Source organism: Hylobates moloch, unplaced genomic scaffold, assembly GCF_009828535.3.
Source record: "Hylobates moloch isolate HMO894 unplaced genomic scaffold, HMol_V3 SCAFFOLD_9, whole genome shotgun sequence".
Classification (NCBI taxonomy): Eukaryota; Metazoa; Chordata; class Mammalia; order Primates; family Hylobatidae; genus Hylobates; species Hylobates moloch.
Window position 1 is genome coordinate 87,021,393 of NW_026652284.1, and position 12,508 is coordinate 87,033,900.

At 38.6% G+C, this 12,508-nt stretch overlaps 1 protein-coding gene across 7 annotated transcripts in view; it reads left to right on the forward strand.

The window, feature by feature from the left end:
- Positions 1-12,508, forward strand: part of OXR1 (oxidation resistance 1) — a 489,593-nt gene that overhangs the window by 385,355 nt on the left and 91,730 nt on the right. Inside the window, exon 1 of one of the 7 annotated variants that reach the window (XM_032760254.2) lies at positions 8,414-8,876. The exons of 4 other annotated variants lie outside the window; for them this stretch is intronic. In XM_032760254.2, coding sequence (XP_032616145.1) covers positions 8,678-8,876 — 199 coding nt within the window. In that variant the 5' untranslated portion in view covers positions 8,414-8,677. Of the gene's footprint in view, positions 1-8,413; positions 8,877-12,508 lie in introns of those variants that run through there. 2 more of the 7 variants (XM_032760251.2, XM_058443636.1) reach the window with 2 other exon arrangements.

Sequence of the window (12,508 nt, forward strand, 5' to 3'; positions counted from 1 at the left end):
ATGAGACCAGAAATTACTAAGCAAAGGCAATGGCAAGGTAGTTCTACTTTTTTGGGAAAAAAAAAAAAAAAGATGGTCATTGTATTTGAAACTTAAGACAAGATGATAACATGTATTATCTGGTTAATGAATGCCTGTCCTGTCTTCACAAGGATTTTTCGTGACATAAAATTCTAAATATCTGTCAAAATATATATACATATATATATTTGAGACGGAGTCTTGCTCTGTCACCCAGGCTGGAGTGCAGTGGCACGGTCTCGGCTCACTGCAACCTCCGCCTCCCAGGTTCACGCCATTCTCCTGCCTCAGCCTCCCGAATAGCTGGGACTACAGGCGCCCGCCACTACAGCCGGCTAATTTTTTGTATTTTTAGTAGAGACGGGGTTTCACTGTGTTAGCCAGGATGGTCTCGATCTCCTGACCTGGTGATCTGCCCACCGTGGCCTCCCAAAGTGCTGGGATTACAGGTGTGAGTCACCACACCCGGCCAAAAATATTTTTTAATTATATACACCAAATAACAACATAATGAATAATGTCTTCAATATCAGTTCCTCACACAATTATTTCTTGCATTGAACTTCAATAAAATTCAGAATATAACACTAATGGTATAACTTGATAAGGTATTTTATAGGAAGCATTATAGCTCACATTTACCAAGGCTTAATGTTTTACAGGCACTCTTGTAGGCATATCGCTTGCACGATGTTATTAAATCTTCCCGACATCTCTATATTATCTCTATTTTACAGGTAATGAACCTGAGGGAGAGAGAGGCTAAGTCAGTTACTTTCCCATTACGCTGCTAGTAAGTGGCAAAGCCAGAATCTGAAGTTAGACTCAGGGCCCATGTTCTTAATGATGAGACATGCCTTAGATATACTGACTACAGATGACCTAACTTGATATGCCTGTAACTCTTAGACAACTTAAGAAAGATCACATTTTTCTTACTGATGATTGAGAAATGCAGTCTATCTCAAATGCCTTTCATAGGAGCTGAATGACAGTCAAATTGACAGTGGACAGTCTAGCAAGCTCCTAGAAGACAGAATGGGCTTATGGGAAACAGGTCCTTCTTAACTTAAAAAATCATTTTTGAATAGGTGATACATGCATATTATACACACAGTGAAAATTAAGGTTCTCTCTCATCACACCCTAAGCCACCCACTTCTTTGCTCAGAAAGCGACCACCATTACTAAGTTCTTATACATACTAACAGAAATGTTTTATTTGTATGTGAATAACTACACATACTTTACATTGTTTTCAAAAATTGAAGCATACCACATGTGGTGTTCTGTATCTTGCTTTCCCCCTTAAAAATACTTTTTACAAGATTCTTTCATAATCAGTTATACCAGGAACTGTGTAGTTATTTTTAATGGCTGAATAATTAATATTCTATTATATGGACATGTCATATTGTATTTAATCATTTCTTTATTAGTCACCACTTAGGTTATTTTCAACATTTTGCTATTGCAAATAGAAAATTGCATCATTTCATACATCAATAGGATAAATATCAAGAAGTGAAGACACTGAGTCAAAAGGAGTGTGCTTTAAAAATGTTGATAGATCCTGCAAAATGACCCTCTTTGATGATCCTGCAAAATGGTAGTACCATTCTTCGCTCCCCTACTAGTAATATATGAAAGTGGTAGTTTCCACCCACTGTTACCAAAATGGTTTTAAACTTTTTGATCTTCACCACCCTGATAGAAGAAAATCGTATTTATTAGCAAATATTTGCATTCCTCTTATTAGTAATGAAGCAAATTTGTTGTTTATGCCTTTGGTGTGATCTCTGAGTCCACTGCCAATTCCAAGATCATGAAGATTTACCCTATGTTTTCTTCTAGGAATTTAATAGTTTTAAGTCATACACTTATGTCTTTAATCCATTCTGGGTTCATTTCTGTCCATGGTGTGAGGTAAGGGTTTAATCTCATTCTTTTGTATGTGAATATGGAGTTGTTACTGCACCATTTATTGAAGCCACTATTTTTCCCCATTAAATGGCCTTAGCATCATTGTTGATAATCAGTTTGTTTTCCCTAAATGTATGTGTTTACTTCTGAACCCTAAATTCTATTTCACTGATCTGTACATCTATTCTTATGCCAGTACTAGGGTTTTTGATTACTGTAACTTTGAAGAAAGTTTTGAAATTGGGAAATATGAGTCCCCCAATTCTTGTTTTTCTTTTTCAATATTGTTTTGGTTCTTTGGGGCTCTTTGCAGTTCTATATGAATTTGAGGATGGGACTTTCCATATCTGTAAATAATGCAGGGGAATTTTGATAGGGAATGTATTGCATCTGTGTATTGATTTCTGAATTGCCATTTTAACAATATTAAGTTTTCTAGTCCATGTATATGGGATGTCTTTCCATTTATTTAGATTTTCTTTAACTTCTTTCAATTATGTTTTGTATTTTTCAGTATATGTCTTGTTCCTCCTTGGTTAGATTTATTTCTAAGTATTTTTGCCTTTTTGATGCTACTATAAATGGAATTATTTCCTTAATTTCATTTTTGGATTAGAGATGCCTTTTTGTAATGTGTCTATTTGCAGGGGTATCTCTTTCTAATTGCACAAAAACATCTTGTGCTGGCACTGGTGATCTTTGGGAGTGTACCATCAGCTTGAAAGTGCCATAGAAATAGGGACTCTCTATCTTAGTGCTGAGTAGGCATTTACTAAAGCTGAATGAATGGATGACAATTTGCTGAGAGTGAGCTTGGGTAGGAGCTTAAGAGAGGCAGCAAATACGGATTTTCAAGAAATTCAGTGATGAATGGAAGGCTTAAAAGTGAAGGAAATGGAATATTATCCAGGATAGACTATAAACTAGGCCATAAAAAAGACCCAATGATTTTGAAAGGATGGGGGTATCATTCCAAGTATGTTCTCCAACTACAGTAAAATTAAGTTAGAAGTCAAAAACACAAAGAAATTTGGGAAATTCACAAATACGTGGAAATTAAACAACATACTCCTAAATAGCCAATGAGTCAAATAATAAGTCATAAGGAAAATTACTTTGAGATAAATAAAAACTAAAGTACAATATACTAAAATTTATGGGATAGAACTAATGAGGTATGTAGCTGTAAAAACCTATATTATAAAAAAAATTTCAAATCAATAGCCTAACTTTCTGCCTTATGAAACTAGGGAGGTTGGAGGGAGGAATAGAAGATACTAAACACAAAACAAAGAGAAAGAAGGAAATTATAAAGATTAGCATGGATATTAATGGAATAGGAAATAGGAAAACAGAGAAACCTCATTAATGAAACCTCAAGTTGGCTCTCTGCAAGGAGTAACAAAATTGACAAAGATTTAGATTGAGCAGAAAAAAACAGAGATGACTCAAATTACTAAAATTAGGAGTAAAACAGCTGATATTAATATAAATCAGAGAAATGAACAGGATTATAAAGGAATACTATGAATAACAAATTAGATGACTTACATTAAATGGACAAATTCCTAGAAAGACAAAACTACCAAAACTGACTGACACAAGGAGAAATAGAATATATATATATATATGAGGTAAATGCTTATAGTAATTTAAAATATTACCAGAAAGAAAAGCCTAGGGCCAGATGGCTTCAATGGTGAATTATACTAAACATTTAAAGAATGATTAGTAACAATCCTTCAGAAACTCTTCCAAAAAAGTGAAAAGGATGGCACACTTCTCAATTCATTGTAAGAGGCCAGTATTACCCAAATACCAAAGCCAGACGAGGATATCACAAGGGAAGAAAAGTATAAACCAATATAATTATCTATTATGAATATAGACAAAAAAAATCATCAACAGAATACCAACAAACCAAATCAAGCATCATATTATACATTCTGAAGGTTATCTAAGGAAGGCAAGGTTCATTTAACATACAAATATTAATTAATGCAAACATTATATTAACAGGATAAAGGACAAAAAGCACAATATTATATCAACAGAAGCAGAAAAAGCATTTGACAAAATCTAACGTCCATTTATGACAAAAAAATTAGAAATTAGGAATAGAATGGTGCTTCCTAAACTAGAGTAAGGGCATCTACAAAAAAGCAATGTATAATATCATACTTAATTGTGAAAGACTCAATGCGTTTTCTCCAAATTCAGGAATAAAATGATATCTGCTCTTACAACTTCTATTTAATATTGTACTGAAAGTTCTAACCAGGGCAATTAGGCAAGAAAAAAAAGGCACCTGAATTGGAAGGGAAAAAACAAAACCATCTTTATTTACAGAGAACATGTACTTATATAGAGAAAATGTTAAGAAATCCATTTAACAATGACTAGAATTTATTAATGAGTCCAGCAAGGTTGTAAGATACAAGAACAGTATTCAAAAATCAATTTTATTTCTGTATACTAGCAATGGCAATCTAAAAAAAATCTATTCACAATACCAACAAAAAATAAAACACTTACTAATGTATGTCACAAAAAAGTACAAGATTTATACAATGAAAAGCACAAAACATTGCTGAAAGCAATTGAACATCTACCTAAACGGAAAGACATCCTTTTGTTTATGGAAGATATAGCAATACTTCCCATATTGATCTACCAATTTAATGCAATCCCTATCAAAATTACAACTGACTTTTTTCTTTGAAGAATTGACAAAGTAATCCTAAAATTCATATGGAATGAAAAGGATTCAGAATAGCCAAAACAGTCTTCCAAATGAAGAACAAAATGGGAAGACTCACACTTTCCAATTTCAAAACTTACTACAAAGCTACAGTAATCAAGATAGCATGGTATTGGCATGGGTTTAGGAATAGAATTGAGAGTCCAGAGATAAAACCTTGTATTTAAGGTCAATTAATTTTTGATAAAGATGCAAAGACAATGGGGGAAAAAATCATCTTTCCAATAAATGGTGCTGGAACAACTGGACAGCCACACATAAAAGAATGAATTTGGACCACTTCCTCACATCAAACCTGAAAATTAACCCAAAATAGATTAAAGACGTATATAAGATCAAAGACCTATATTAGGTCAAAGACCTATGTTAGATCAAAGACCTAATATAAGAGCTAAATAAAATAAAACTCATAGAAAAAACATAATAGTTAATCTTCGAACTTTGGATTAGTCAATGATTTCTTAGATACAACGCAAAGCACAGATGTGATAAAAATATTGATAAATTGGACTTCATCAAAATTTAACCTTTTTGCACATTGAAAGCCACCATTTTGACCCAGCAGTTTCACTTCTATGTATATATGTGAAATGAAAACAGGTCAACAAAAAAACTTAATTACCTAGATGTTCCTAACAACATTATTCATAATAGCTGCAAGGTATGAACAATCAATGAATGAATGGATCAATAAATTGTGGTATATCTTATAAAATGTAATGTTATTTGGCAGTAAAAAGGAATGAACTACCAATACATGTTACAACATGAAGAAGCCTCAGAAACATTAAGTGAAAGAAGCCAGACGCCAAAGACCAAGCATTATATGAAATGTCTATAAAAGGCAAATCCACTGAGGCAGAAATAGACTAGTGGTTGCCTAGGGCTGCAAGTGTGACTGGGACGTGACTACGGATGGTAAAAAGTTTCTTTTTGTGGTGATGGAAATGTTCAGGTTCAAAGATTACATTTTGATGATGGCTTTATAACCCTGAATTGTTATAAGGTGAACTATGTAATTTTAACAGGTGAATTTTACAGTACTTAAATTACTTATCAATAAAGTTTTTTTTTTTTTTTCACCGTGAGCCCAGTGGTGGATCTCGGTCACGGTGACTTCAACCCTCCGGTTCAGCCATTCTCTGCCCCTCCGATAGGCGGCTAATTTTTTGTATTTTTTTTTTAGTAGAGACGGGGTTTCACCTGGTCTCGATCTCCTGACCTCGTGATCCACCCGCCTCGGCCTCCCAAAGTGCTGGGATTACAAGCGTGAGCCACTGCGCCCGGCTTTTTTTTTTTTTAATGAGGCAAAAGGTAGCGTGAAAAAGCAGGCATGGTATATAAGCAAGCTTTTTTTAAGGGTGAGAGTGATTTATGTGGCTGATAGAGGAAGGATAAGAGGAAAGGAAATATAGTGAAAAGGAACAGAGAGGAATAATAAAGCTGGCAAGTCACAGACAACATAATTAGACTATCAAAAACAAATTTGGAAGAAAGGTATGGACAGGAATAAAGACCTCCTTCTAAAGCAAGGTAGGGAGAGCAACTTGATGTAGATTGAAGAGAAAAAGGAAAGAAAAATGAATGTTCATATTTCATGGCCTATGATTTTCTGGGTCATGTAGAAGGCAAAGTAACATGTTCAAGTGATGAATTTGGTAACTTCAGGAGAATGATGACAGTTCAGTCAACAAATATAGAGAATAAAAGAGAACACTGACTATATGAATAGAAGGATTTTAGAGACATTACGACTCAGCCGAGTTTAAATCAAAGATTGTAAGGCATTCAGTCATCAAGGTTATACATTTTTCTTCAGCACCTCTAGCCTTCTATGAAATAGAAGCAGGAAAAAAACCCCAAAACAGATGGGTTAACTACCTGTAAATCTGGATTTGAACTGGTAGAATGAAGGTTCCTGCAAATGTTGGATGTAAAAGTGCAGATCTAATCAGGTAAAATCTCAAGCATTAATTGGATATGCTTATAACAAACCGGTAAATTTTTAGAAGATGTAAAACATATCTTAGAAAAATAATTTAAATTATTAATGAGAATTAGACTAAGTCATTGAAATTTGATTTTTAATACTTACCGAGCTTCTCTTTCATTGAACTCAGAAGTAGTGTGCATGGTTAATTAAGTCTTCCTTGTCAAATGGAATGCTACTTAGTAGCGGTCTTAGCTCGTTCCAGATGCTATAATAAAGCACCATAGACTGACTGACTGGTTTATAAACACACATTTATTTCTCACAGTTCTGGAGGCTAGAAGTCCAAGATCAGGGTGCCAGCATAGTTGGTTTCTGGTGAGGACCTTCTTCTGGTTTGCAAACTGCTGTATTTTTGTATTCTTATGTGGCAGAAAGATGGAGACAGCTCTCTGGGTCCCTTTTTTATAAGGGTACTAATTGCATTCATGAGGCCTCTATGCTCATGAATTACCTCCCAAAGGCCTCACCTCCTAATACCATCACATCGGGGTTAGGATTTTAACAAATGAATTTAAGGGAAAGCACAAACATTCCGTCCATTGCAACATCTACAAAATAGGTCCTTAGGAAGTCAGAAGTCTGGAACAGTTCTTTCCCAAGCCACAACCCTGAAAACATGGATTGCTGGATATGCAGATTCTCCTGGGCCCCTTTCCCATAAACACCGAATTACTTTGAGGGTGCAGCCCAGACATTCTGTATTTTTCACCAGGCATAATGGTGATGGCTGATATTAGATTGGTGAAATTTATCCCACCTAGTAAGAATCTAAACTGAAAATGGTGATGATGCAAAAAAGATCTGTCAACTGGTTTAAAAAAAAAAGAGGGTGTGTGTTTGTCAGGAGGGATAATCTTTAGTAGTTTGGCCAAAAGCTTAAGCCTGATTTTCAGGACTCTATTGTTGGAGTGGGTAGTTCATCAACTTCCTAAGTAATTCAAATCTTTTTTCCCCCCAATATATTAATATATTGGTCATTCCAAGAAAGAGGGTTTAATTTATTTAATCCCTGGGAAAACTAAAAGAACTACAAACAGATGTGAAAGGAAGAGAATAACCAGATCTCACAGGAAGCAAAATTTCTGTCAAAAGTTACTGCTCTTTCCCTGTCTAGGTTCTTTGTCCCTGAAAGGTAGATCTGCAAACTAAATCCCTCAATTACGCTGCCTCAACAGGACTGGGATCATAAAATGTCCAACACTAACATGAGTTCAGAATGGCACAACGAACTTAAAATGTTACTATTCATGTTTTAATTATGATTGCAGTCTTAGGTTGAAAGCATCTCCGCCGTCCTTAAACATAAAAAAAAAAAAAAAAAGGAAATACAAGCTGCAGCAGTTGTATGTGATGCACTCCACCCTCTTTTTTCCCCAAGCCAACACACACCCTTCAAACTTTTTGACAGTTATTTGCAGACCCCTCCTAGGCTCCCGAACTCCATGCAACTTCAGCAAAGTCTCCCCAGGGCCATTTTTAGCCTCTCCTCTGACCTGGTGGGAGGCTGGGCGTCCACCCTTTTCCCCTGCAGTCCTGAAAGTCCGGTCCGAGCGCGGACGGGGCGGGGAGGGGCAGGGCGGGCCAGGCCAGCTCCATTGGCGCCAGGCGGGTGGGGGGATGCGCGGAGAGGACCCGTCCAGCTTGCTTAAAAGCCACCAGTTTTCTGACCCCGTATCGGTTCCAGGAAGAATATACCTATGTGACAAACCAAGTTCTGCCTCATTTGGCATTTAGAAGCCACAAGAAAAACTTTTCAGAAACTTTTGTCCGTCTTTTGCTCCCCCGACGCGTGGTTTCCTGATGGTCCGTCCCCGGGCAGGGAGAGGGACGCCCCCTCCCCCTCCCCGCCTCCTGTGAGGCGCGCGGAGCCGCCTCCCCTGGGTCAGGTCTGATGGGCCGGCGGGCGCGCTAGTGGTGGCAGTCACCGCCGAAACCGTCGACCTCCTGGGCCCCAGTTCCGCGTCCAGCCCCGCGGCAGCATGGAGTACCTGACCACGTTCACCGAGAAGAGTGGGCGCCTTCTGCGGGGCACGGCCAACCGCCTGTGGGGGTTCGGGGGTGGCGGCGAAGCCCGGCAGGTGCGCTTCGAGGATTACCTGAGGGAGCCCGCCCAGGGGGACCTCGGGTGCGGGTCCCCGCCCCACCGGCCCCCGGCGCCGTCCAGCGCGGAGGGACCTGGTGAGCTTTCGCCTCCCGCGCGGCCGACCTGGGCTGAGGGCTGGGGGGAGGCGGCGGTCGTGGCGCCGGGCAGGGGTCGCGGCCCGGCCCTGGCAGGTGTGCCTGGGTCGGGGCGGGCGACGTGGCCTGGGTGGCGGCTGCCGGGGGCGAGGAAGGAAGGACTCGTTCGGCTCTGGGGAGGGAAGACTTTCAGCTGCGTGCCAGCTCTTCCTGCGCTGCTCTTCCTGCTTTCCCCACCTAGACTTGATTTTCTTTCCCCGCCAAGTATTTCAAGGGTACGATCCATTATCTCTTTCCCTCCCACTGGGAGGTGAAGACTGAACCAGTTATGACGTCCGTGTTTTCAGTCTTGGATTCTTGAAGAGCGCTGTGCTTGCTTTGGTTTTGGTTTGGGTCAGTTTTTCTTTGATATTTCTCAGTTGTTAGGATTCACTTCCTAACCGAAAAATAAAAAGCCAGATAACTTCTTTGTAAAATAAAACACTTCGTTAACATTGGAAGCTAGTTGACTTGCGTCCTGTACTTTTTGAACGGCTGCACGTTGTCTTGTGGTGGCAGAACCTAGAAACTTTCCCAGTTCCTGTTTATTTTGTGTTGTGTTGGCTGATTTTTTTCACCACAGTGGCTTTGTACCATTCTTTAAAACAGTCATTTGTAGCGGCATGATATTGATAACTTAAAGAATCTTTGAAAGTGCTGCTGAACAGTTTTAGCACAATGCATAGGGTAATTTCCAGTGTCCTTGGCTTCCTTTAACAGGTAGCAGACATCCTAGCCATGTCTTATTTTATTTTATTTTTGTTAATTGCTTTAATATTTGAGGGTTATGAAAATAAATGAGCATTAGAGAGTTCAGAAAATAGAGATAGGCACAAAGTGTGTAAAATCTGTTTATAACTTCACATCCTGCCAGTCATTTTATTTTAAATTTTATCTTACTTTATTTTTGTAGAGGTGGAGTCTCGCTATGTTGCCCAGGCTGGTCTTAACTCCTGGCCTCAAGTGATCCTCCTGCCTGGGCCTTCCCAAGTGCTGGGATTACAGGCCTGAGCCGCCATGCTGGGCACTGCCAGTTGTTTTAAAGCAGTAAAACAGTGAGGGCATCTATTGATCTATGTGTGTAGGTATGTAATTTAAGCTTTGAAGAAGTATTAAAGTCTCATTTTTAGCATAGCTCTTTAAAATAAATTTTCCTTACTTTACATAAAATATCTTTTATCTTTAGAATTGCTGTTTATGGAATTAGGAAATGAAAAGGGCAGGGGAATACTCTTTGTTTCTGCTCTGAAGGACGTTAACCAAATGCAAAATCCTCTTAAAGGTGGGACCAGGCATAGGAAAGGGACTTTAAAGTGTTCAAATCAAGGATTTTTTAAAATGAGTTTTCAGTAGCCTAATTGAAAACAGTTGATGTGTGATCAGCCTTGAGATGGATGGAGAATTCAGAAATATGTGGGGTAACTTAACTAAAAAGGAATATGGTTAGTATTTTAATAAATATGCCCAAACACGTGTATCTGATTCATTCGGTGGCCGGTATCTGTAGTTCCAGCTACTCTGCTCAGGAGGCTGGGGCGGGAAGATCCTTTGAGCCCAGGAGGAGAATCCAGACTGGGCAGCAGAGAGACATTTTTGTGTTTATATATATGGAGCACAGCTATATCTGACACCCTCTTCAAATGGCGCTTCAGAAGTGATATGTATTCCTCTTCTGTTGAAGCTGCTGTATGTATTCATTGCATATTCTTTAACAGTCATGGTGCCCCCAAATCTCTGACACATTAGAGAGGCCTTGTGAGGTCAAAGTATGACCACAGTCATGTGGGCAGGTACGTCCTAGCATTAACTTCCTTAAAGAATTTGGACAAGTTACTTAGTGTCTTTGGGCCTATATTTTCTCCTTTGTAAATGAGGTTGGATTTGGTGATTTCAAAATTCTCTGTTCTAGAGCATTTTCATTTGGAGCAGAATTAGTGAAAACTAGCCGACTTTTGAGAGGCAACATGTATATACACAAGTAAAAAATAAATGATTCTTCATGTGTTTCCAGCTAGCCTTTGTTTAAAATGAGAATTCTGTGCTTTGTAGTTGCTTCTCAGATGGATTTTGGCTCTAGGGTTGTTCTTTGTGTTTGTGTCCTTCAGAATGAGTGTCTGTCAGTCTGTTTGAAGGATTTCTTAAGACTGCTCATTCTGCTTGAGACTACTGTTATTTCAGTCTCTTAATAGCTGCTTAAGTCTCCTGCTATCATTCTTTCTTCAGTTCTTTAAAAAGTCCTGTGTATTGTAGGAGTATTTCATGTTACAGATACTTTCACACATGTAAATTGACTGCATTCCAGGAAATCCTTTGTTGTTAGTGATCTTATTCCTCCTTTCATCCACTAAGATGAAAAAGTAGAACCATGTTTCTGTTCTTTCTCACAACCCAACATCAGAGGAGTTATGCATCAAGAAGGGTTGGAGGGAGTCATGTTCAGTAATGATGTTGATAAGATAGTTTTACCATTGACAGATTAAGGATAGACCAGATAAAATTTTGGTCAAATGTCAGCCAATTGCAGTGGCTCACGCCGGTAATCCCAGCACTTTGAGAGGCTGAGACGGGCGGATCACCTGAGGTCAGGAGTTCGAGACCAGCCTAGCCAACATGGTGAAACCCTGTCTCTACTAAAAATACAAAAATTAGCTGGGCATGGTGGTGCGTGCCTGTAATCCCAGCTACCCGGGAGGCTGAGGCAGGAGAATCGCTTGAACCCAAGAGGCAAGGTTGCAGTGAGATCGCCCCACTGCACTCCAGCCTGGGCCACAGGACGAGACTCCATCTCAAAAATGAAACAAAAACAAAAATTAGTCGGGCATGGTGGCACACTCCTGGAATCCTAGCTACTCAGGAGACTGAGGCAGGAGAATCGCTTGAACCCGGGAGGTGGAAGTTGCCATGAGCCAAGATCACACCACTGCACTCCAGCCTGGGTGACAGAGTAAGATTCCATCTCAAACAAACAAACAAAAAACAAAAAAAACTTTGGTCAATGTTTCTGAGTTTACCCTTTCTATAAACAAACCACTTACTGAACTGTTAGTGTCTCCTTCCTTTACTCCTCTCCAAGGTGGCTGCTTTTACTCTTACCAGCTTTTAGTGATTACTGGCTCCACCATTATAGCCTTCTCAGGAAAACCGTAATTGAGACTTAGACATATTAAGGACATTATCACACCATTGATCTAGTTAATAACAATAACAAAGGAAACATCTTAAAATACAATGCCTGTTCCTGATTAAAGGGTACATTATGCTTTGATTTAAAAAAATTGTTTTGAACTTTAAATATAGCTCTTGTTTGGGGGCATGACTATAACTCATAATGTATTATCTTTAAAAGTACTCACTTCACTAGATTATATGGTAATAAATATAGATAAATTTTACTAGTGTAGACTCTCAACTTACTGTAATATAAACATGAAATAGTTTTTATCATAAGCTGTCCTATTATATTAACCTCATTTTCCCACTTGGTGACAGGATTCTTTGAGCACAACTCAGCCCTTTTACATTTTCTTTTCATTTATTTTTAGCAATTAAAACTATCTTTCAGTTATTTAAGACTTGGTCCATTTATTTAAAAA